This window comes from Hypanus sabinus, chromosome 28 (assembly GCF_030144855.1).
Source record: "Hypanus sabinus isolate sHypSab1 chromosome 28, sHypSab1.hap1, whole genome shotgun sequence".
Classification (NCBI taxonomy): domain Eukaryota; kingdom Metazoa; phylum Chordata; class Chondrichthyes; order Myliobatiformes; family Dasyatidae; genus Hypanus; species Hypanus sabinus.
Window position 1 is genome coordinate 23,110,286 of NC_082733.1, and position 27,659 is coordinate 23,137,944.

Below are 27,659 nucleotides of genomic sequence, written 5' to 3' on the forward strand. Positions count from 1 at the left end.
AAATTTGCTGATCTAGTTAACCACATTATCATCCAGATTGTATATAGATGACAAACAACAATGGGCCCAGCATTGATCCATGGGTCAGAGAGGCAACCATCTACTACCACTCTGGCAGCTCCCAGGAAGCCAATGTCTAATTGAATTTACTAGCTCATCTTGAATGCCAAGCAACTGAACCTTCTTGATCAACTTCCCATGTGAACTTTGTCAAATGCCTTGCTGAAACCCATGTAGATAATATCCACCACCTTGCCTTCATCAACCTTCCTGGTCACATCCTCGAAAAACTTCATAAGATTGATTAGCCATGACCTACCAAGCACAAAGCCATGCTAACTATCCCTAATCAATCCTCGTCCATCCAAACATTCATATGCCTGGTCTCTTAGAATACCTTCCAGCAACTTTCCCACTATTGATGTGAGGCTCACTATCCAATGATTTCCTGGTTTATTCTTGGAGCATTTCTTAAACAGCAGAACAACCAGGAAAAGACTTCCTTTTGGTAGGCCTCCACTTTCTCTTGCTACATTTCAAGCTCTGCTTCTTAGTCCTTAAGTTTTGGGTCTCCCTGTTGCAGACATCCCTCCTCTCCCGGAAGTTCCTTGAGTCTCCGGCAAATTGATAGTGGCTCCCTGACGCCCGCAAATCATATACAATATCCCAGAAATCGATTTTTTTGAGAGGGAGAGGGAGCAGGAGCAATTCATTCATTAGCATAGCTAACGTTATTTAAACTAGCTGGCTCGCTACTAAGGAGCTCCTCTACTGCAGACATCCCACCTCTCCTGGGAGTCTCCCGCAAATTGACAGTGCTACCTCCCTGAAATGAGTTTTTGCGGGGTTGGATGTCTGCTGTTATTCGACTGGCACCAGCTGCTGTTTCTGATTTGCAAGATTACATAGTGTGTAGCACATTGTGAGTCCTTCCAGTTACCAATGGGCACACATCCATGCTGATACAGGTTACAAAACCTCATTTTGAGGAGACCAATATTGTTTACCACACTCTTCTGTAACTGTGTGGCTCGCTTATCTGAGCTCTTCTGCTAAGGTGGGAGAGTAAATTAAAGTGAGCAGCCATGGAAATACAGGTTACCTCAGGACACAGTGGAACTCTTTGCTTGCCCTGGTGACTGAAACAATAATAAGAATCAATGATAGTGATTGAAGCAGATCAACAATTAGCATTCCATTCTCCACTTGTGCAGTGTAATTAGAGCATGTCCCACCTACAGGATTGACTGCAGCAACTATTTGGGGGCATAGTGGTTAGCGCAATGCTATACAGTGCCAGTGATCCAGGTTCAATTCCAACACTGTCCATGAGGAGTTTGTATGTTCTCACCATGACCACGTGGATTTCCTCTGGGTGCTCTGATTTCCTCCCACATTCCAAAGACATATGGTTTAGTAGGTAAATTAGTCTCATGGGTGTAATTGACTAACATAGGTTCATCAGGCCAGAGGGGCTTATTACCGTGCTGCTTCTCTCAATGGTCGGCTGGTGGCGTGGTGACATCAGTGCCAGACTCCGGAACGGAGGTTCTGGGGTTCGAATCCAGTCGGGCTGTTCCTGAGTATGCTTTCCATCCATGCCGGCTTGAGTGTTGAGCTTGCAACTTGACCTCGTAAAATAAAGAAAAATACTGCAAAATGTCTGTGTGAGGAGTGGCGCGCCACACAGTCTTTCGTTCCGTGCCTTGTAAAGCATGAAAATGCCCGACACTGGCCTCTCAGGCCTGAGTCGACGTCGTTATCATTCTCTTAATATATGAAAAGGAACTTGTCAAATACTTTGATTGGGTGGTTGGGTTCTTGTTGAAAGGAAGTGCAAGGCGGCCCAACTCCACCAAGAGAGGCCTGTAGCAGAAGTCTTGTTCCCACAACCCACGAGGAATGCTCATATAACATGTTAACTAGTCCTTTTCCTCTTAGCCAGTTCCTAATAACATCCTTCAATGAATTTGCTGCCACCCTGTATTGTCCCACACACTTGAGAGGAAAGCAGCAAAAACCAAACATGAAGTCAACAATGACATACCCCCAAGGTTACAGTCCTCTGGGTTGTGTTGATTAATGAAAATGTTTGGCAGTGTAGACTTCCTGAGGAAAAGGTCAGGATGCTTCCTAGATACACGGCATTCATCAAAGGGAAGATCTTATGGTCCCCAGTAAGCTGGATATTAGAGGAATGGAAACTATTCCCCTTATAAATGGATACAAATGAGAGATTTCAGAAACTTGGAACAAAATCCTTCAGAGTCTTGCCCAATTCAATAAATGATTGTCAACCTATCTAATGGTTCAATGTGTGACCTGCAATGGTCCTATGACTTGTGCAAACCAAAATGTACATTCTGTTCAAGTCATTTAGACAAAATCACAATAATTTGCAAAGCAAATTCTTTCCTACCATCTGATAAGTCATTCCATTCACCCTAACAAGAAAGCACCAGGCACACATGCAACATTTTATATTAAGTTGTGATTTTCTTCTTCACATTAGGTTTAAATCATTTCATTTGATATATATTCATTTAAACCAGGATTCCCACCTGGGGTCCACAGACCCCCCAGTTAATGGTAGGGGTCCATGGCATATAAAAGGTTGAGAATCCTTGATTTAAACTCTTACTGACCTTAAATGCATGTAATAGTAAGAAATTTTTTGTGGAAAAATAGAAATATGGACAAGATCCAAGGAGGTATGAAAATCCATACTTTCCAACAGTAATTGTTTTAGCAATTGGATGAATTTGTGTCATTAATTTAATAAGATAGTAAAATGCTTTGTGACATACAGGAAATAAGAATGATAGAAAAAGTTGCAGTTCTAACTGGGGTGTTACAGTGAATTATGAAATTGACATGGCTTTAAAAATAATAGATACTATCCAGTGCTTTATGCTTTTCTCGTTCAGAAATATTCCTCAGCCCTTTGTGCTACATTGCCATTATACTTAAGTAATGTAAACATTTTTTTTTCTTAAGGATGATTGCAATCTCCAACGTCAGATGCCATTCCCTTGCCCACTCACAGGAAAAAGTGCATAATGTTCTTATATTGATCAGCAAATTAACTCCTTCCCAACATTCTTTTAATGTTCAGTGGTAGTTGGCAGACCAACCTAAGGTGTATTACTGCCACCTACAGAGCCTTCTTCCCAATATACACCCTGTGGCCACTTAATTAGGTACAGCTGCTGATTAGTGCAAATATCTACTCAATCATGCGTCAGCTACTCAAATTGTAAAAGCATGCAGACATGGCCGAGAGGTTCAGTTGTTGGTCAGACCAAACATCAGAATGGGAAAGAAATTGTGATCCAAGTGACTTTGACCATGGAATAATTGTTCATGCCAGACAGGGTTGTTAGAGTATCTCAGAAAGTGGCGATCGCCTGCGATTTTCATGCACAACAGTTATTCTATAGTTTGCAGAGAATGGTATGAAAAAGAGAAAAAAAATCTAGTGAGCAGCAGTTCTATGGGGGAAAATACTTTGTTATTGAGAGAGGTCAGAGGAGAATCGCCAGACTGGTTTAACTGAGAGGAAGGAAAGAGTAACTCAAATAACCACACATTACAACAGCGCTGTACATAACGACATCTCTGAATGCACAACACGTTGAACTTTGAAGTAGATGGGCTACAGCTGTAGAAGACCACACTGTGTTCTGTACCTAATAAACGGCCACTAAAGCTGTCATCTGGAAAAAGCCTTGATTAAAATGGAGTAAAGGCTGCAGATTTCCTTTATGAGGCAGACTCCTGATCCTACATGCATAATGTTAGTTGTTGGTGTTTATTATGGGCTTCAGAGCCCATTAAAACAATTGTCAAAATACTCTAGTCAGTACTATTAGGTGGGCAAATGTTTGGTTAGTCTGCAGTGCAGTAGGTCATTTGGTCTGTTTCACCTGGGTATATTTGCCACTTGGAATTGATGTGATAAAGATATTAACCACAGATAATGTCAACTAATGTTACATCAAGTTTACTATTACAGTTTGTTACTTCATTGACAGGAGTAAGGATGAAGTATTTTATTTTTCAAATTAGTATTTTAGGTTTCAGCATCCATTAGCTTCTTTAAGAGCTTTCAGAGTCAGACACAAGTGGATCATTTCAAACACTCTAGATCCCCTAAGCATAGTTTGGTTATGAAAAGGGCCCAACAAATTTCTTTAGGAAATGGACCCAAGGCACTTCTTGTTCTGTATTTATGATACGGCAGGTGACAGGCAAGGCCCCAAACTAGTGCGATGGGCTCTTGGTTGCACCAAGGCAGTTACTGTCTGGGATGTTATGCCCCAGCTTATGCCTGTGAATGTGAAACTGACACTTACAAATATGATGGCATTGTTAGACATGAGCTTACTGTTGGAGAAGATCAGGTAGTCTAACTTAAATCATGCAGGGAAGTACCCTGCCCTTTTTTGTAACTGGTGCGTTTTCTCCTCGCTGTGTTCACTGACAAGATCTGCATTAGGTAAAATCCCATCTCAATTATTAGCAGCCTCACTTTGCTGGCTCACATTCTAGTTTTGAGGCATATTGCATCAGCAGTCAGAGGAATTAATAATCAATGATTAACATTGGCACCCAATTCACCATATTAGGTTGGATATCTAAAAGTTCATTTTGTTCGTTATACACATGTGCAAGGCTATCACATTTCCTGGCTGTGTATACTATGCTAAGAACTTGGCTGATATTATCAATATCTAAAAGTGTTGAGAACATACTGTTATGTGCCTTCCCTGCACAATCAAGTTAGAGTGATTTTCACTTTTGATAGTAGTATTCAGTTCTAGTTGTTATTATTCTGATATACTGCACCTGCATACAAATATTACTGGGCCACGTACAAACTTGGAGAATTGGCAGCTGGAGACATTTTTGACATGCACACTCCACTATTGACCTTTGAACTTCAAAACCATCATTGAATCTGTTAGCACCAACTTTTTCAAAGGCACTATTTAGCAGAAATTTAAAGTCATATAAAAGATTGCAGCTACAAGAGCACCTACTGGCCCAGAGATTGAACATTCTAATGTGACTATTCCCTCAACTCCCCAAAGCCCTTCTACCAGCTATAGGACACAGATCAGTTCAGAGCAGAACTTTCTTCTTGCCTGGATGACTGAAACACTAATCAAATTCAATGATCTTGACTGTATCAAGAAATAAAGCAGGCTATCGATCAGCATTCCATCCCGCACCTGTGCAGTGAGATCACACAGTAAGACCCATTTACAGAATCCACTACAACAACTTGTCAAACAGGACTGGTGACAGGGTGGTGAGGCTCTTACTGAAAGCATGCCTCATGGTAGCCCAGTACTTTCAAGTGAAACCTTGAGCAGCAGCCCGAACTTAACATTTTAAACATTCCCTGTGCCTCCTACATTGAAGCTGGCCTTGCTACCATCCTTAACAACAAAGCAGATCCCTTTTGGAGTCTGCCACCTTTCTGTATCGTACCCAAAATTCCTTTAAAAATAAGTCAATATAAGAACATGAAGGGAAGACAGCAAAGACCTGAAGCGAAAGTGACTTCCTCTGTCTCTGTGCAGTTTCTGTCAAGTAAAGGCCTTAAAGTCAGGAGCCACATTTTATAATGATATACTGTAATTTTCCTTTCAAAGTGAAGTCAACAGGGATAAACTCTTGCTTATGTAGCTAATCTTTTATTCCAGGGAAAGCTAAGTTAATCTCTTAATATTCAAGCACTTCGAAGATATTGAAGAGACTTCACTCAAGGTTCTACAGTCCTTGTTGCCTTTACAAGGGGAGGAAGACAGCATACAGTTTATCTTCGCCTGCTGTCTGAACTCCCTCATATTGGCTTTGCAGTAGAGTGCTGATCAGCTGTGGCTATGGAGTCACTTTCAGGAACTCTACCATTAATATTGTGTGTGTTTATTTCTTTACTTTTTTATTGTTTGCACAAATGGTTCTTTATTCACACACTAGGAGTTTGATGGACTTTGTTGCATGGGTTTTTTTTTAAATGAACTTTTTGTGTTTCAATGCTTTGTGGCTGCCTGCAAGAAAACAAATCTCAAGGTTGTATACAGTATACAAACTCCGATAATAAATGTACTTTGAACTTGAACTCCAGTCATTTAGGCTCAAATTTCTGAAATGTCTTTCAATAACTGAGCTGCTCCAAAGAGTGCTAGGTGACATCATTCTTATCTTCAGCCTTTAGGCTCTAAGTCAACCTACAGCCAGGTAAGTGATAACCCTCCACCCTCCCCACTCCTGTTAGACTGTTTGAGATTAACTTATTTTTTATTCTTTCTTACTTCTTTTCTATATTTGTACATCTGTGTACTTGTAACGCTACTGTGGCACTATAATTTCCTTTGGGAATGATAGTGTATCTATCTATTCTAAACTACATAGCTTGCTTTACAATCCTTTCAATGTAACTGCAAAACACTCTCCTCAATATATGATGAACTTAATATAATTGGACATCCTAGGTATTTTTCAGGTGCACAGTTAAACAAAATTTGGAGCATAAGATATTGGGGAAAGACCAAAAGCTTAAATAGAGATATGTTCCAAAGTGCATTTTTGTAGAAGCAGAGAGAGGTTTAAGAAGGGAATTTGAGACCTTATAACTTTGCAGCTGAAGACCTGTCAGTAAAGAAGTAATCAAAATTAAGGATTCTCAATAATATAGAATTGGATAGTAGTTATTTCAAATTTCAGGGCTGTCAATATTACAGAGCAAGGTAACAGTAAGGTCATGGAAGGATATTAAAACCAGACTGAGAACCTTAGAACTTAAGACAAATTAGAAAATTGAATGTTCTTTGGTTTTTTTTATTGCAAATGTTTTAAATATGTGTTCCTGTTTATTGTGTGGCTTTTATGTAAAGTTTCATAGTTGTAAGAAATTAGGTAATTCAGTTTTTAATTTTTTTCCCCTCATGCCTCTGTAAAATGGTTCAAATATTATAAATTATGCTGATCATTTTTAGGAGATACCAAAAATAAAAAATTCAGAATGTGACTAGGTGTGCTCTGAAAATAATCCGGTGTGACCAGCAAACACCATTGCAAGACTGACCACAAGAAATCCACAGCAATGAGATCTGTATCCATTTTTTTGCAATTCTGTTACAGAATTGAATATATCCATACTATCACTAAATGTAAAATTAAATGCATTAAATGCATTTTTAAATTTGCATTGAATAATTGACATGGACTCTCATTACACAGTAAAAGCCAATATCTTTACTTAAGTGAGTGCAGGGTACAAATTTTTACAACAATCTCTAGCATAATCATCTGATAAAAAGTTCACTTATCTTTGTATATTGAAGTAAAACAACACATTCAGGGAAATTGCAGGTTAACTTAAAGTCTCATCAACATTTGTTTCAATGATGGCAACAAAGTCCAGCTTGTGCTGCCAACAGGCTTAAAATTTAAACCGTGAACAGCTCCGGTGATTTCTACAAGTAACAAACAATTACCAAATACATCAGTTTTAAAAAAAGCCATTTTAAATATTTTGCAAAGAAGTGTCTTACACAGCATAGGATAGAAAGTCTGTGCAAGAGAATCTCATTTGTATTCCTTTTCTCTTTGCATACTTAGTTTAGTTTTTCATAAACAGTGTCCAGAGACAGGAAGTTTGAATTCTAGTTTACTGTCGCTTGTGTGCAGATGGACATCACCTTCATATATCCCTGGTTTCCACAGCTAAGCATTGCATAAAATGATTGCATTGGATAAGCCTCATCCTACATGTTACTATACAAGGTATCTTAAGATTTTTGCTTTTAATATTTGTAAAATGTTTGAAGTGAAATAGGACCTGGATGTTAGTAATCAATTAGAGAACTTTAGTAATTGGAATTCAAAAAGAACCAGCTAAATCAGCTGCCTAATATAAAGGTGTTGGTAAATGCCTTTGCATAAGTCATAAATTAGTTCAGAATCCGATTACCAGTGATCTTTATGCTGCAAAAAAGATAGTGATAATAAATCTGATTCTGAATTAATTAATGACTAAATGTAAAGGTATCCATTTTCCAACATCTTTATGTTGGGCACTAGATACTTTTTAAATTCCTATTAACATAGGTCCATGGGATTGTGATACCAATGAAACTATTTGATATGGTAAATAAATGTTATTTAGAATTTACCCTGAGAGTGAATAGTACTTTTACTACTCACAATATTGATACTTTACATAATTGAATAAAATGTGACATCTAAATCAAAATGTCATGATAGTCATCAACTCCTGGTGTTATTGAAGCTCCTTTTCCTTTCAGGAGCTGTGCATTCAGCAGACAGCAAAATAGCTGATGCAAATTTGAGGTATGCACTCCCTTGCTATCACAGGCTACTGATACACGTTACATTTTGAGAGACAATGGATTTTGTACTCATTACTCAGATTGCTGGTGCAACATTTTTTGTAGTTATATATTTTGTTTCACGTTTGGGAATTGGGAACAAATGCCCTAAATACTAAATGTCAGCCTGCTTACAGCCCCTACTGCTCCTCAAGTAAAATCTCCTCAGACAGCACAGAGATGACCTATTCCTTTAAGAAATCTCTTATTAGTCTTTGACTTCAGTTAAAAAAAAGTCTGATGACACCCCGCTCCAAAAAAAAATCAGGATAGAAATTTGGCAATCATGATTACCACTCTAATTGATGTATCTGTGTTTTCAAGTACTGTGCATCCAATCTTCCAAATTATAATCATTTAGCATTTGGACAAAGGGGAATCTAGAAAACAAGGATTAAGAATAATAGGTAGGAAATCCAGCCATACACACTGCAGGTTTAATGCATCTCTCAAAATATTATTGTTTTCTCTCAAACGTTAGATGCTAAATTATGTCACACCATAACTTAGTTAGGCTAAAATAGGGAGTTGTAGTTTGCTATGACGATACCTTGAAATATTCTGTGGTGCCATGTAGAATGGTGGCAGTACCTAGCGCATTTCAATACTACACACTTTCTATCAAAAATATTAGCTATCAAATAAAAGTACATGATTTTCTTTCATTCAGATGACCCCATACCATTTTACAATCCATTAATCACTATATTACAAAGGAGGCATCGCTCCAACCTTTCAACGTCCCTAGCTGCTGAGGCTTGGTAATCTCAGTGCGAAAAGTTATGTGGTAATGGGTACAGTGAAGGAAAAGGATGCATTTGAAAACTTTTTTCTTAAATTATTAACTTGAATCACTAGGTTTTCTTAATATAGACATAAAAGTATTAACAATTAGCAACAGTTCCTATGTTAAACCAAGTTTGCACTGACAGTTATTGCCCACAATGTTGGACATTTACTTAAGAACAAAACGTAAATGATGCCACCACATAAGGCAATTTGCACACAAGGAGACACAGTAAATATGAAGCAAACTTCTTACCAAATGTACAGAAAAGTTTCATTTACATGCATAATTCAATAAAGCAATATTTTTCCATTCTGCAGATTACACAACTCAGCTGCTTCTCTGCAGCTTAAAAGTGGTCTGTTCAGCAGTGAGTGAGCAAATTATAACCCTTGCCAACATTTCAGTAGCATTAGCCTTACTTTGTCATCTGAACACATTTTCAACAAATTAAAATGGGAACGTGTAAATGTGGAAAAACATACTGATTTGAGTGTGTTAAATGTTAATTCAGTAAGAGATGCATGCATAGTACAAACACTTGGTTTAAATCAGTTGAATATATACATTAGATAAAGCAATGAAACAATATTTTGAATACATCTGAAGGATTTATATTCTTCAATTAGCTAAACAGAAAGGCCTGATTTCTAACACTCCTAAAGAAGATCAAAGGAGGAATATTCTGCCCATATTTTATTGTTAATAAAAGAACCAAACAGCAGTAATGATCATATCATAAGTACATTTTGTAAGAACACCAGTCATACAAAACAATGCTTATAACTCCAGCTTAACAGATAAGTACTAATGGCATAAACCTCCAGAGCCTGTCAGGTTATACACTTTGAGCTTCACTCTATACAAGGAATGGAATCCACTATAAACCAAGAAAGAGGTCTATTCAATTGCAAGCTTGTTGCCATCATTTTATGGCTGTGTATACTGAGCTTTAAAGGTTGCCAAAAATCAACTGTTTATTACTTATTAATGACTGTTTATTCATTAGTATAACTGTTATGTCCCATTGAAATACCTCATCATTTTTGGAGATGAAATCCGATGATTAATGAAGGGGCCAGTTTCTACAGTGATGTCACTGGAAACAATTGGCAATTTACATGTCAATTTAGTTCCCACTTTTTTATTACGTACTTCTAATCACTAAATTACTTAATGTGTACTAGAGATGAACATGAACGGATTTGGTTCCCTTTGGTGCAATCAACCTTGACTCACTTGGGAGTCATCAGGTCAGTCCGTTCGAGGGGGTACAAACCTTACTCTATTGCTCTATTTCTACAAGTGTGCACTCAGGCCTCCCCCTTTGATTGTCAAATCTCCTATTGCACTCACCACTGAACAATCCTTTATTTTAAATATATAAAAGACACCTTTTGTATTTATTACTGTCAAAAGGTACTCACCCGCACTACTCTCTTGCAGGTATTTTTTTTATATAAACCACAAGTGTCTACTGTCAGTGAATTATCACAAAAGGCAGCTTATATCAGAAAAGTGTAATTGAATAAAGCAGTGAAATTCCATCCACAACAGTCTACAATAAGGAACTTGTTTTCAAGTTTGTGCATGACAAATATAACATTGGGATTGAGGATCTGCTTTTTATATGTATAGTAAAGCATTACCATACAGCACAAATGACAATTATTATACACATTCACTGCCATAGAGGAAAATAAAACTTTTACTACTTTCTGCAAATGCCATATATAATTAAAACCCAAGGAAGTACAGCATATTAAACAAAATAGTAATTGCCAGTGGATGATCTACGCATAAGGATCTTGCCCTGTCAAATTGGCGATTATCCACAAAAATATACTTTGATCTGGTGAACGTACAATACATTGTACACTGACACCAAAAGTGATATATTTAGGATGCTATATACACAGACATTTGGCTCAAATTCTCTTTACATATAGGTTAGCAAGTGTTCACGGCTTTTAAGGTTTAGCCTGCATTTAAAAAAAGCAAATCTAAGCCAAGGTAACAAGATAAACCATGTCTAGAGAGCATTAACATGCAACTTTGGCATATATAAATAATTTCATAGCTGAATGTGTTTAAAATTATACAGTTCTATATAATCAATAATAAGTCAGGGTATTATGTTTTCTTTTAATAAAAATATATATAAGTGATCTGGAATCAAATTTGGATTTCAGACATCAACATAAAAGAACTTTAACCAAATTCCAATTATAACTTAATATATTAAGTTTCTCTTAATGCTATATTTCACCTACTGTCTCCTCATTTCTCATGCAGGTACTTAATGCATGTTTCCAATAAACTGTTCTGTCGCTTCAACAACCCGTTTTTGCACATGCAGAAAGAACTGCTCACCTCAACCCTACACCGTGCAGTTTAAAACACTCCTTCAAGAGACGGAGACCCATGCCAGGTTCAATATCATACATTTATTTTATGTACAGTATTGCTCTCTTTTGTTTCTTTCTACAGCTTCAATGATACTAAGCAGAAAATTTAACTAGCCACACCATTTTTTATACACACATACAGGACACTGTCAGAATTGACAACCAACTGTCTTGTTTCTGCAAGCATGGTAGGGTTGAATATAATTTTTTTTTTTTGCAAACCAGTATAAGATAACAGCTAATACAAATAAGTGCCAGACTGGGACAGTGACTACAATTTAAATGTGGGACACCTGCAAATATACAATTAATTTGCACTGTAGAGTACCTGATTAACTTATACACTTTCCACGTCCTTGTCTTAGATATGTAAGGACAGTTCTCTTGTAACAAAAGAGATTACTACAAAACTGCAGCAAAACGAGGGCTTTATGTCACCCATGTGTCCATCCGCATACGCTTTACGGATGGGCTCTCTCGGTCATCCGTTGAGGGCCTCTGGAGTCCAATGGGTGAATGGAAGTCACCCCGTGGTTCTTCACGATCACTCCCATCGTAAGAGCTGCTGGAACTACTCAGGCTGTCAACTGGCGAGCGTCCTGTATCATGTCGCGTCTGTTGCGGGAAACCCGAGGGCGTCATTCTATCTCGGGGAGGCGAGATGGGCTCTGATTTGATGTTGACATTTTGATTTGTGTTGACTGAAAGGTTTGCACCTTGAAGTGACTGACTGTTAACTCTGCAGAAAATGAAAACAGATAAAATGATTGTGACCAAGCATACATTAAAGATGATATTTGGTGTTACTTATATACCAGAGTTAAAATGCCAAACAAAATCATGCTCAGCATCTATTGCTCAGGAATGCTGCAAATTAATGGTGTGATGGTTGTTTGCTGATTTCGGCTTTCTAAACATAGCAACTGCCACTTGCAAGATCAAAAAAAGTTTTAAGAAAACTTCCAACTAACAGTTTGCTTAGTTTCTGCTTGTAAAAAGTGAGTCCGTTCAGTTCTTAAAAATTAAATGTAAAGCTGTAATCAGCTTGAAGTTAATATGAGCACGATCTATAGAACACCTTTGCAGATGTTTGCCTGCGTAGAAGTAGATGCTAGCTCAGTAACTGCTTTATTGCTGCTCAAGATGCAGTATAAATCTTTTTACTCAAGATGCTTTTTAATTTGGGTTATTTCAAATATACAAGCTGACTCAAATTGCTTAGTTCAAAGAAAATTGCAGAATAGATGGATAATATCATTTAGCGTATCAATAACTGGCGTGTTTATAATTGGTAGTTTTATGTACTCAAGGAAATTAGCTTCATAGCATTGACTGTTGGAGCTGGGATCCAAGTGTCCAAAAAAAAAAGCCTTTAGATTGTGTTAAAAGGATATCTAAGGAAATATTATATGTGTATGAAGTCACTCAAGTAGGAGTAAAGGGTATCAATGTACAGAGCAGTTTAGGCTCATCAGAAATGGGGTAAAGAGCATCAAGAAACATGGAAAAATATGGGTTGAACAAGAATCCATTCCTCTAGCTTTGGTTTCTATGATAGGCGACTTGTTCATCTGCATCATGGTATGTATTTTTAAATTTAGAGGAAGTGTACCTTTTCTTAGAAAATGCTTTGTAATTTGGAAATGTTTAAGATACAAGTCCTCAGAGTTCTTAATGTTTCAAGAGTGTTGTTTGGATTTCAATGTGTTTCACTGAAAATAAATGATGGGGCAGCATGGAAGTGTAGTGGTTAATGTAATGCATTACTGTACCAGCAACTCAGGTTCAATTCTTGCTTCTGACTGTAAGGAATTTGTATGTTCCCCCCCTGTCAGCATGGGTTTCCTCCGGGAGCCCTGGTTTCCTCCCACAGTCCAATTGTGTACCAGTTGGTAGGTTAATTACTCATTGTAAATTGTCCTGTGATTAATTACATTGTTACATTGGGAGTTGCTGGGCAGACCAGCTCAAAGGGCTGGAAGGGTTTGTTCCGCACTGCATCTCAATAAACAAAGTGTTTTAAACTACTTTGTTAGCTGAAAGTATCCTCTCCTTAAGTAATAAGAAGGGAGCTACTGCTCAAATACTGAGCATTGGCACCTGAACTTGCTGTAAGGAAAGAACAGGGAAATAACTAGTCTTTGAAGATTGTGTAGTTAATCTCCCTTTAGTGAGGGTACTTGTGGCTATTTATATCTGATAGGGCTTAATGTCTTCATTTCAGTTTAGAACTTCACGGGCAGCAAACCCAATACCATCTTAAAGTTTACTCTTATAATCTCCATGTAGATATTAGGGCATGTTACTGTGAGAACTGTCTACGTGTCCAGATACTTAACTACTAGGAAGAAGATTCTCTAAGATAATAATTATTCTTCTATAATTTCCAGCATGGAATTTGAAATGTCTATTGCCTAACAGTTCTCTGTCATAGTTTGTCTAGATCTTGAGGAACCAGCTTTCAGCTTGACTGTGATCTACAGTCAGGCAATCCTTGAGGCATACAGAACAGAAAGGTCACCGTAGGTCTCAGGAACCTGGAAATTAATGTTGAATAATTTTCCCCAATAGGGAAAACAAAATACCAGTCCTGACGTGCACAGGGAAATTACAATAAAACCCAACTTTGGGGATGTTATACTCTGTAGTCTACGTTGTCAATAGACATTGATTGAAAAGCTATCAGCCTAAAGAGGCAAAACTTGTCACCATTCATATACTTTCCACAAGACAGATTCAGTTTTAATATGGACCTAATGCAATGACCAACTTAATTTCCTTTCCATCATAAACCTGGGCATGGTCATGGGAAAAATGGCAAGATTGAAAACTACAGGAAGAGGTAATTTCTCTCCTTCAGAAAATACAAAATTCATTTAAGTCAGTGGGAGGTGGTGTAGAGGAAATATTTCAAGCATATTTTATTTTGAGTTACAACACGGAAGAGGACCTTTCAGCCCAACTTGCAAAATTGCCCAGCAACCCACCTTTTTAAAACCTGAGCCTAATCGCAGGAATCTTTATAATGACCAGATAACTGTTACATTTTTGGACTGTGGAAGGAAATTGGAGCACCTGAAAGAAATTTGAGTGGTCACGAGGAGAAGGTACAAACTCCTTACAGATGGCACTGTAATTAAACTCCAATGCCCCAAGCTGTAATAGCATCGCACTAACTGCTAAGCTAATATTCGGCCTTAATATTGTCCCTTTAATCATATACATCAAATCAAACAGTCTCTTCCAAGTTTTCTGATCTGCACAACCGCCCTCTGGAAGGAGTAACTGTACAGATTCTTGAGCACATAAAAGGTACCAAGTCTAGTTCCCCATGCATCACAGATTATAACTCTACTGGGTAATAAACTGCAGTCTAATTATAACTGCATTGGAGCTGCATTTCCTGTGCTTGGGTTCTTACATAACCATTTTATTTATATGAGGAAGGAATATGTATGAAGTAATTTCTGCTTGTTGATCACTCAAACTAACATTTCTTCATCCAGCAGTTAAGATAATCAATAATGCTTGGTCAATGATGGAGCGTCTTTTATGACAACTACACACGTGGAGATGAAGATTCTGGATGGACGGGCGGGCACACACACACACAACAATCACACACGTATAAGCTGTCAACATGCTTGTATGGTGCAGCACGCAAGTGCCTGGCACAAATACTTTGGGCAATTGGACTAAGTTGAAGCATAAAATCTAATAGAATGGATTAGATTTCAATAATATTTCACTGTAAAAGGTCAAATTGAAGCAGCTCATTAACAAGATTCATGTGAGATACTAGCATCAATGACCTGGAACTTATATCTCCAGAGTAGAAAATTACTCTGGCCACCAATTTTGATGATGCTGTTAATTTACATATAAATACTTTCTGGATTTACTTGTAAATAGATCTGATGAAACACAATGCTCCAGCAGAGGAAATAACAACTTCAGTGCACTGAACACACACGGGGAAAAAAAAAATCACTCCCAGACTCCCATAAATGCCAAGAAATAAATTAGTTTAAATGAGACTGCATTGCAATTCAATAAACCCTTTGTCCTCTCAATAAGCATATCCAGATATTTGCTTTCTTTTTCATTTAAGTAAATGAATTGCAAATAGTCATTAAATTTGTATTTTCAAACCAAACCTTTCAAATAGCCAGCAAAATAATTCAAAACTACTCCTGCAAAAACACATGTTAAAATGTTGCTAAAAGTCACTTAGATTTCAATGGATAGAAAACCTGCTTCAGGATATGCCTGATATAAACATTGCAAAACTCCAAAGCATTAATTTTTGTTGCATGTAACATCAGATAATATTCATAATTGTTGTTCAATAAGCAGTATTATTTTTAAATAACTATTTAAAACACAAAGAATTTAACAACTCAAAAGCAATCTGCTGTCTTCAGCTTTAGATAGGTGTTGAGATTTTCGACCTCGGGCAAAACTGGGAAACTAAGAGAACCAGTATTTGAAATTGTTTTTCAAATATATTAATGTAATCACAGACTTGAACCTTTCATGAGTTTGCACAATCAAGCAGTATATTATAAATAAGCACCAAGGTTTTTTTTGCATTAAAATATACACTGATGTTGAGACCTCCGTCAGAGTTGACCACAGATATTGTGACCAAGCTGTCTAGATACGCAAGCCAGGGCAGTACAATATGGAAGACAAGCTGTTGCCCATGTAGCAAGCTCCCCCTCTCCATGCATCTGATGAACCCAAAGGAAGGGCAGAGACTGACACAGTTTGGTACCAGCAGCGTCGCAGGGGTTACCAGTCAGCATCGAATACACTGATGTACTCAATAACTTACTTCACTGTGGTTTTATTAATATTGAAGAGATTTCTAATATATTTAATCCTCTGCCTGTACATAACCTGATCTTAAAGTTGTATAAAATCTGAAGAACATTATCCTGAATGTTTCACCTTCAATAGTATAAACTTGTAAAGTTTAAGACAAGTTTTCCCTAGTGCCGTTGCACCTAATAAAAGTATTTTATCTGAAAAGCCACCAAGAACAGAAACTCATCAGCTTCATTACTCTATAAGAGTTGATAATTTCCCTGTCTGGGGAGAAGTAGCCCTTTGTGCCCTCAAGACTGCATTCCCATTCATGGGGAATCTGCCCCAAGCTCCATCTCTTCTTCTGACCACTTCCCCCATCCCTCATTTTAAACATAAATATATTAACGGTCACTCATTTAGCCTCCACAACCACCCGAGGTGAAAGTTCCATTGTTTCACCATTCAGAGAGAGAAGAAAAATTCCCTCTCAATTTAGCTTTAAATGACCTATCCTCAATCTTTTAACTATGTTCTCCTGTAGTAGAAACATGTTGATATCTACTCTGTTATATCCCCTCCTAATCTTGCCTCATTCTGCAAAACTCCACACACTATATATCAAATTCCATTCTTTTTTTTTTCTCCAATTAAATTATACTCTGCTTAAATTTCTCTTACCACCTTCTCACATTAAATTCCATTTGCCATATTTTTGCTTATTCAACCAAACTTGGTAGATTCCAAACATCTTAAAGGTAACATGTCCTTTTCAGCTATTTTGGAACCATCAGGAAACTTGGATCCCCTACACTCTTGTCCTAATAGATTGTTCCTTATAATTGTTACAAGTTCTTCCCCATAACATTTGAAACTAGCCCATCAGATATCTTTGGGTTATTTGCAATGCTAAAACTACTGCAAAGTACTGATTTAAATTATATGATGTTCTCTGTTATTAATTCCACGGTCTCACCCTCTAAGTGTTCCAAGCTCACTCAAGCTACCATTTAAAGATTAGCTTTATTTGCCACATGTGGTACATTAACCAATGCAATGAAATGCGTTGTTAGAGTCAACAACCAACACAGTCCGAGGATTTGCTGGGGGCAATCCATGAGTGTCACCATGTTTCCTGCACCAATAGCATGCTCAAAACTTACTAACCATAAGCACATCTCTTTGGAATATGGGAGGAAATCAGAGCACACTGAGAAACCCATGTGGTCATGGGGAGAACGTACAAACTCCTTGCAGACAGCAGTGGGAGTTGAATCCCAATGGCAGATTGTGGCCCCAATGCATAGAATTTTCTCAGTTTCGGTTGATTAAGGTAGTGTAAGATGAGCATATATCATAAACTAAGAACCAATCTGCGACCATCACACACACACACACCTTTCCCAAAGATCAAATACAATAAAACATTTACTGATATTTAAAAAAAAATTAATTTACTAATGATCAGCTTTCTCAGTAGCTCAATAAGTAATGGCCAACTTACATTAGTGAGCTGAGGGCTGTTTGTCCAAGGTGATGTTGCTGCCAAGCAGACATTGGCCCTAATGACAATGTCCCTGGTGAGTTGAATCCTGGTAGTGCAGATAAGTCAGCGCTGCTTAGTGAATAATCTGAAAGAAGATGAAGATGGAGGAGAGTAAACTTGAGAAATTCTGCAGCTGCTGCAAATCCAAAGCAACACACACAAAATGCCAGAGGAACTCAGCAGGCCAGGCAACATCTACGGAAATGAATGTCTTGAGTCGAGACCCTTCTTCAGGAAAATAAATATCCACTTCAGTTTACATGACCCTGCATCAACCTCAAGCACCTAAAAGGCACAATTTTAGTTAATTAGACCTACTAAGAATTACTCTGCACTTTGCCCATAGAAATTTTTAATGACTTGAAGTGCCTCAACACCTGCTCTATTCTATTTCAGGTAGACAACTACAATCCTGAAGTTGTTCTTCATTACATATCTTTGGAATTTTGTAAAACTACAAATAATCCTAAATACAGATGCTGGAAAATCCACAGCGACACACACAAGATGCTGGAGGAACTTCGGGGAATAAACTGTCGGTGTTTTGGGCAGAGACCCTTCTTCTTCAGGAGAAATAATGCGCCCAGTTTTCCAGCATTTTGTTGTTTTGGAGCCTAAAGGTGACCATTGAGCTCAGTTAAAAAATTTAAAGCACTAAGCTAGGATCAGGATTGTTTCAGGCAAAGCTCTTTGTTAAAAGATGAGGGGCTGACCTGAATGTACACTGCTTGCCAGCTCTAACTGAGGAGGAGGCTGGCATTTTGGTGGTTATAATCTGATTTGGCATCGTCAGCTAACAACACTGTCACTGCATAGGATTTTGAAAACTGAGAAAGAGGTACAGTGGATTCCACTTCGTTGGGACACATCAGGACCAGTACACTGTGGCCCAGTTAAGCAGCTGCCCCAATTAGCCAAAGTTTCAGGGAAATAGTTAAAAAGGTGTAAGAGAGATGAAATGAGTAACAAATTACATATTTACATGAAATACAGATCATATTAGAACACTACCAATACTATTGCAGTACAATAAACCTGTAACCATATAACAATTACAGCATGGAAAAAGGCCATCTTGAACCTTCTAGTCTGTGCCGAACGCTTACTCTCGCCTCGTCCCACCGACCTGTACTCAGCCCATAACCCTACCTTCCTTTCCTGGCCATATACCTATCCAATTTTATTTTTATACCTGTGTATTAGTTCCTAATATCTATTGATGGAGGAATTCAGCTCTGTCACATTCTTTCAACTATAAATGGACAAAATCAGCACAGACACCTAATGTAAATAATGGACTGCCTTCAAACAAAGCCTCAGTGATTGCACCCTCCAAATCCTCTTTTTTTTGTAACACTGTATGTGATTGTTGAAACTTTCAACTTGTTTGTAGTTTCTAACTTGTTGAAGTAGTGAAATCATTTCATTTTCACTCCTGGCATCTCCAAACCTAAATGCTTGAAACCACAACGAGACAGTTTTGCATTGTATTTCATTTTATTTTTTGCTATCAGTGGCAAATATCAGTGCTTTTTGAACACAAACATGTGCAAATGACACTATTTAAAATCTGTTTGAAGACTATGTGTCTAATTGCCCTGCAAGCGAACACAACTGATGCTAGTTAGAAACTGTTCGGCAACAGTCTCCTGCCCCAATAAAGTGGCACAGTGACCCAAATAAACAAAGAGAATCCTGGCTATTTTCTTGATTAGTTTTTTGTTTTTTTTTTCAAAAAAAGAGTTGTTCCAAATAAGAAGCAGTCCCAATTAACTGATAGCCCAATTAACCAGAAACCACTGTATTTGTTTTCAATGATGCATCACTGAAAAGCGGAGATTTGAAACACTTCAGGAGACTTTCTGGGAGACAATGTCAAGACTATTAACACATTAGTCTGTAAGTTCTTCGAGGACTTTCAAAGATTGTGCTACCCATGTGAGTCACCAGCGGAAAGATGATGGAGGGGACAGGCAGAAGGATGTCTTTCCACTGGTGTATACTGAGCATCTTTCCACTTTGAATCCTTCTTCAACGAAACTAGCACAAATCTACTCTGCCGTCTCATTGCTCATAAAGGATACTGAGACAGTGCAGGGAAACAGAGCTGAGTTACACAATCTTGATGAATGGCAGAGCAGTTTCAAAGAAGTAGATGACCTAATGCAGTGCATAACTCTTGTGATCTTATGTCCTTAAGTCAGCCTGGAATCTGCTGACGCAGCTGCACAGCATCGGTGGAGGAGGGTACATCCTTCACGCATATTACATTTGTCAACAATTTAGTGTTGCACCAGGAAATAAGTGTTTTAGCACCACTGGGCAAAATACAAATTATGGTTACCAGTAACAAGGATGAAAGCTAAGTGCTAAACCAAACTTACAACAATCTTATTAGCATAATGCCAATTTTGCAACTTTCAGTAAAAGTAACTGCATTTACAAGTTAACATATTATCTTCAACCACATCATGCAAATCCATCTCTCCTGTTGTTCAGTCACTATAATTAGTTTTTTTATATTGTTATATTTTTTCTCACGTGCATTAAATGGGTGTTGTGGATAGTACTAATGTCCAATAGGGTCCTCTACAAAACAAAACATAATGTTCACCATGAATAATTAAACACAGCAATAGTATGGTTCACATTCTGAATCATGAGCTAAAGTAGGACCATTGCACTTCCCAATCAAAAATGCATGAAATGATCCTGTAGCTGTAGATTGATCACTGGGAAGGGAATCGGACTTTAAGAAAAGGGAATGGGAGAGAACATCCAAAGCTAAACTGGGAAATATCATCCCTTTTTGAAGAAGACAGGATTACTTTTTTGTCAATGAAGTCAATTAGTGTCAGAACTTGTAAGTGTCATTAATTGGATTCTGTAATAAATCTATAGCTACAAATAAATGAATTTATTCATTAGGACCCTTGCTCCAGAAGAAATACATGGTCGTGCTTTGCTCCATTATGCTATTATATATTTTTCCAAATATATTTGGAAATTATGCTTGAATTTTCTCAGTTCTGAAGGATTTCATGCCTGAAATATTGTTTCTCTTTCACAGATGCTGCCTAAGATGCTAAGTTTATAAATCAGTTTATTTCATATTCTATTTCAAAGTTCTGGTGTCTGCAGTAAAAAAAAATCACTTGCCCTTAAAGCTATTATATTGTTTGTCAAATTTATTTGTTTTTGATAATCTCATTTATTTTGCACTAATATCAGCACTACCTCTAGATGAAACAATATCTTCACAGGGCAAATGGCTCCGTACCACAGACGTGCTACCAATGAGTACACAGGAAGCCAATAACCAAAAATCTTCCATTCCCACAGCTGGGCTGCAGCTTCGTAAGTGTTGCTTTAATTCTCACAAATTAGGTACGCAATGGACAAATTTTCCAATCGCCACGTTTCAGCACAAATAATAATCAATGCTATTGCAATAGTATTACCATTGTTGTATGTCGAATACAACAGTCCATGTGATGGTAGACTTGGAGTAGTAACAGACACAACAGGAGTTGCAAGAGCCTGTGTTGATTGTGAACTGCTTATCCTCTGTACATTCTACAAAAAAAGAAGCTAGTTAGCACTAGTACATGCAAAATCTTGATTTAAAGACTTTTGTAGAAGCAGAATGTGTGATGTTACAGAATCGTCAGAAAAAATGATTTCCATTCTGTATATATTTTTAAAAAGTGAGATCTAAATGCCTTTGTTATGCTTAATTCACAGGGATGGCTAGATTCATTACAAAAGTGAGAGCTCAATTTAACATTTTGTAAATTGCAGTCATTTTTTTAATAACTAAGATCAGCCAGGCTTACAATAATGGAAATTATTCATTACCTAAAATTATGTGTATTGGAGATTTCTGCTGTCAAATTGAAAAGTGCACAAAAGAGGTGAAACTGGGGCCTTAATAGTTTAATATTCTGTTTCCTCCATTTGACAAATTAAATGAGAAATCCTTTATTTTGTTTAACAGACACTAAAGCAGAGATTCAAGGAAAAACTGCCAGATTTCACTAGATAATCCAGCTCACAAGCCTCAATCACATTGATGCTGCCAGTTTTCTCAATGGGCCACCAGATGGAGTGACATGAAGAAGTCTAAGCAGAGGAAATCTTTGTTCGTTCAGCAGAAAGCCAACTATCGGATATTTTATGAGGGCATCATCCCACTGTTCAATGCTAAATTTATTTTCAGTTCAATCACATAACAACTCTAATAGTGGATAAGTATTTGAAACAAGATGATTGATATAGCATAACAATGACACAGCAGGAGCGAAAGAATAGTTTCAGATTGCTTTAATAATGAGATAGATATAATGATTATACACATCCTTCAGTGGAACCATCATCTCCACATAAATAGGTTTGCGCACATTTTTATTCAGACAGTTTTTTGTTAAATAAGACTGAAGCTGAAATGTTTGAAACAACACCAAAATGCATTATTCAATTTAGTTGTATAGCCATTGAAAAGAACCTGTGCTAGCACTTTAATGAATGTACATTTACCCACTCTAACTAATTGATGGAACTAACTGGTCCAAATATAATGAGCTGGCTTGGGATCTAGATAATGAAATGGTGTTTCTGTGCTAAGCAGGGGCAAGAAGTTGTTACTATTTTTCTTTGACAGCTTTGTGGGCCACTCAAAAATTGTTAGTGAAAGTTTTTATACGGCAAGAACTTCAATTGCAAGGTCACAGGCAGTATGGTCAGACTCCCTGTGTAATGTCCGCTTTATGTTATCATTGGCTTCAATGCAGTATTCTCTTTGATGCGTTGCTGTTGCCACATGTAACATAGATCTTTGCAGACAGATCTTAAATTAGCATATCATAATGTAAAATATACCTCTCCAGCTACAAGGGAGGATTGTTGTTGAACGAATAGATGGTGCAGTGATGACAGGTTGCTATAAGAGTGCTCCCAGAAGGGGTCAGAAGAACCAGAATATTGCTTGCAAGGAGATGCTGTATGCTCTTTGAGTCAGAAATCTTCAGAGCTATTATCAAGCACCCTGGGAGCGGAGCTGCCAGAGAGGACTCAAAAGGGACACAAGTTGAGGCACTGATTCCTTGCAATTTGGGAAAGCCTGCAATGCAGAGATTGCCCTACTTACTCAGCCTATTTCTCTGAGCCAAAGGAAAGCTCAAAGTAAATTATCAAAGTGCGAGAGACACCATAGAATCAATGAAAGACAGCACCCAGCAGAGCAGATGACAACCGATGTGCAAAATAAACAACCAACTACAAACAGAAAAACAAAGACGAAAATAATAAGAATAAAATAAGCAATAAATATCAAGAACATGAGAGGATGAGTCCTTGAACATGAGTCCAGTTCAGTGGGAATAATTCAGTGATGGTGTGAGAAAAGTTGAGTGAACCCCTCTTGTTCAAGAGCCTGATGGCTGAGGGGTAATAATTGTTCCTGAATTTGGTGGTGTGGGTCCTGAGGCTCCTGAACCTTCTTCCTGAAAAAGCAGTGAGAAGACAGCATGGCCTGGATGGTGGGGTCTTTGATGATGGATGCTACTTTCCTGCCACAAATTTCCATGCACAAAGCTCAATAGTGATTGACTGAGCCATATGCATTCCTTCTTGTAGGCTTTGATGTTTGATACCAGGTTATGATGCAATCAATAAAAATGCTCTTCCCCACACATCTATAAAAGTTTCTCCAAGTTTTCGATGACATGCCAAATCTTCACAAACTTCTAAGAAAGTAGAGGTGCTACCATGCTTTTTTTGTAATGGCACTTGTGTGCTGGAGCCAGGACAGATCCTCTAAATGATAACACCAAGGATTTAAAATTGCCTAACCTCTCCAAATCTGACTACCTGATGAGGATTCATTCATGATCTCCAGTTTCTTCCTCCTGAAGTAACTAATTATCTCCTTGTTCTTGCTGACACTGTGTGGGAGGTCATAGTTGCAGCGCTACTCAGCCAGATTTTCAATCTCCCTCCTCCTATATGCTGATTCATGATCACCCACGACTCAGCCAATAACTAATGTGTCAATGGCAAACTTAAATAAGGCATTGGAGACGTGCTTAGCCTCACAGTCATATTTATAAAGCGTGTAGAGCAGGGGTCTAAGCGCACCGCCTTGTGATGCACCTTGTATTATCTGTACTGTTATGCATAAACTCTCCTCTCATTATTTGTTATACTATTATAGTAAGATGTTGCAAAGAAAGGACCAGCCTGGAGAGACCTTGAAACCCCCCAGGCAAATCCATCAAGGTGCACAAGACTGCAAGATGTTCCATCCAGATCTCAGAGAGAAGAATAAGGAGAGTCAACATTTCGGATCGAGACCTTTCACCTGGAGAGAAATAGTCAAAAGTTCCTCCAGGTGTTTTTGCATGCTGTCGGCATTTGCACTCTCTCATGTCTCAATGACAAAATTGTCCCTTTCAACGGCAGCTTCAGAGCAAGTTGAGCTAGTAAAAAGTGGCTCTTCTGAGAGAAAATAAGGAAAAAAAGAGCAAGGACAAAAAGTATAAAGGGACTCATTAGGCACACGGAGTTATGCACAACATTGCTGTACTCTGGACAAAATCACTTCTCAAAGAGGTTACAAATTTTTCTGGATTATGTGATCAAATTTCTAATCCTAGAATACAGTACCAAAGTTGGATCTGAGCAACCAGATCATCAAGGCTTATGTGGATAATAACTACACAAATGAAGTACCAAAACAGAGGGAAATGAAGGGTGGAGTGGGGAGAGATGGGAATGAAAGGAAGATAATATAATTAGATTATATTACAATGGCTATAAAGCCAAACTATTCTGATGGAATTTAAATTGAGCTCCTAAGTAAAAGTCCTACAAAAATTTCCAAAGTTGGTTATTAGACAAACTGTATATGCAACATGCATTAGCTCAATTGGTTCTAAATGAAGTAACTTTAGATTAAAAGAAATACCAGTATCACAAAAGCATGCAGAAAAATTATAATATACCAAAATTAAGGTATACTCATACACATATCAATAAATCTTGTCACAATATTAAAAGAGTTCCATGCTCTTAAAGTTATTGTTTATATACATTCCTGTTATGACCAATGGAATCCCAATACAAGATGGATATTGAGCTATTAGTGGTTGAAAATAATTGAATGAAATGCAATATTTTTAATTGAATAAAAAACTAATGATTAATTAATATTAAGTTACCAATTCAAACTAAATTTTTGGGATTCTCAAGAGATTCTGGTGATTATTAGAAAGACTACAGTCCACTAAATCAAAGCAGGATGCAACATATTGTCTGGAAAGTAATCAAACCTTTCCATGGCTCTGCTAAGTTAGAAAGTTACTCATAAACTGGGAGTTGAGTGGAGGAGAAGAATGTACAGCAGTTGTTCAGTATTATTGCAGGAGCTCTCAAGGGCTTTGAGGTCCATGCAACTGGGACAGCAAATTGAAGAATGCAATTCTAAGATTCCATGCTTCTACAAGATCAGCAGTAGCTTCAAAAAATTTGGAATGGGATTTCTTGAAATGACTAAAATACAAGGACAGTCCAATTACTTGAAGAGATATGTACTTCCTTCTTCAAACACAAAAAAAGCATGCAGTACTACAAATGGCAAAACTCTATTATCTTCTGAAAATAAGTATTAGTCCAAGCTTCTTTTCAGATCTTTTATAAAAACACACAATATTCCAAGCTGAGTTCAGACTTACCATCTCCAACTCATCCTCCTCTGACTGCAAAAACCAGATACAAAATAAATATACTCTGTTACTAGGTGAAAATGATCCTGAAACTACTCGTAGTCACTTGTACATGCATAATTTCATGTTCATCCTATGCTTCCATTTTGAACTGATCAATGGTTATCTTGAAAGGAAACGATGGGATTAAGATTGGGTAAATGATTTAAATTCTCAATATACAAACACTACCATCAGTTTAATATTTCTTTCTCCCCCACCCATTTCATGAGTTTCCTACAACAGTTTCACCCTGTGTCATGTTTTACCATTGGCCCCATCCATTCCACCTGCATTGGCCATATGTCAGTGACACCTCCAATCAAGAATTTAGCTTCCACAAGGTCATCTATGACACCAACTCTACCTTGTGTCTCTTACATGATCACAGAGCCGTCATTGTGCTAACAGGGTGATGCCATATCTCACATGGGGTCCAACTTCATTATTTTGGAAGAATGTAATCTGGTTGACATTTGCAGCGTCTGACAAGAATTCAACAACTCTCCAAAGAACGTTGAGGTCTAATTTCTTTTCCCTTCAATCTACATAGAATCAAAGATACTACCCCTAGAATATCAGTCTGTACATGTTCTTCGTTCACCCTCAAAGCTATTGTTCACAGTAGTCCCTAATGACACCTTACACTATCTTTAGAAAAATACAGTTACTGATGCATTGGATATGTCATAGTCATACAGCATGGACACAGATCCTTTGGCCAATGAGTCCATGCTGACCATCAATTACACTAATCCTATATCATTCCCATTTGATGCTCTCCACACTCCCAACAACTACTCCAACTACTCATTTACAAATTAAGGGTGACTTTCAATTACTTATTAACCTATTAGTTTGGTAGCTTTGGGACGGTACTCACTGGAATTTAGAAGAATGCAGGGAAATTTCATTGAAACCTACTGAATGTTGAAAGGACTAGATAGGGTGGATGTGGAGAGAATGTTTCCTATGGTGGGGGTATCTAGAACAGCCTCAAAATTGAGGGGTGACTTTTTAGGACAGAGGTAAGGAGGAATTTTTTTTTAGCCAGAGAGTAGTGTATCTGTGGAATGCTCTGCCACAAAATGCAGTGGAGGCCGAGTCTGTGCATATATTTAAGGGGGAAGTTGATAGTTTCCTGATTGTTCAGGGCAACAAAGGATATGGCGAGAGGACAGGTGTATGGAGTTGAGTGGGATCTGGGATCAACCATGATGGAATGGCGAAGTAGACTCGATGGGCTGAATGGCCTGATTCTACTCCTATGACTTGTGGTACTAGTCACATCCTAAAAATAAATAAATAAACAGGAGCATCCTGGAGAACCCAAGCTCAGGGAGAATGTACAAACTCTACACCAATAACACTGGAGGTCAGAACTGAATGTTTGTCATTGGAGTTTTAAGGCAACAATACTATTAACTGTGCCACTCTGCATCCTTAGCCTTCTGGAAACATTATACAGTGGTAATCTCTTTTTCTGTTCCACACTGGTTTTGAACTGATACAACTTCAGCATTCTGAATCTCAGCATCTATCAAGGCTTTGTCAGGCTCACCAATGCAATCTTATACATTTCCTAATTGCAGTATACAAATTGTTTGCAGTTGGGTATTTACACTACAGCCCACATTGCCACAGTCAGCAGAAAAATCACTCCCTGCCCTCCTCCTTTTACTTCACATCTAATATGTCATCACATTTTATTATTATACTGGAGAATACAGCTACACCCACAAGATTCACATCAAGTCATTTTGCAGTGTGAAGGTGCCATATAGTAATGGTACCAGCCTTAGCTATATCAGAGCATGTAGCAACTTTGATTTTGTTAATATTTGGACTAATTTTTAAACAGGTACTTTTAGCTTACTATAATCATTCCCTTGAACACGTAAGCTAAACTCAGTGCACCTACACTTTTCTGCAAGCTTCTCTTTCAAC

At 37.7% G+C, this 27,659-nt stretch overlaps 1 protein-coding gene across 7 annotated transcripts in view; it reads right to left on the bottom strand.

Annotated features, from left to right (window-relative positions):
• Positions 1 to 7,243: 7,243 nt before the first annotated feature.
• The window catches only part of mef2aa (myocyte enhancer factor 2aa), a 193,673-nt gene continuing 173,257 nt past the window's right edge, over positions 7,244 to 27,659 (bottom strand). For all 7 annotated transcript variants that reach the window (XM_059952709.1, XM_059952713.1, XM_059952710.1 and 4 more), the window contains 3 exons: positions 21,414 to 21,528; positions 17,911 to 18,037; positions 7,244 to 12,336 (listed from right to left, as the gene is read on the bottom strand). In XM_059952709.1, coding sequence (XP_059808692.1) covers positions 12,027 to 12,336; positions 17,911 to 18,037; positions 21,414 to 21,528 — 552 coding nt within the window. In that variant the 3' untranslated portion in view covers positions 7,244 to 12,026. The remainder of the gene's footprint in view (positions 12,337 to 17,910; positions 18,038 to 21,413; positions 21,529 to 27,659) is intronic.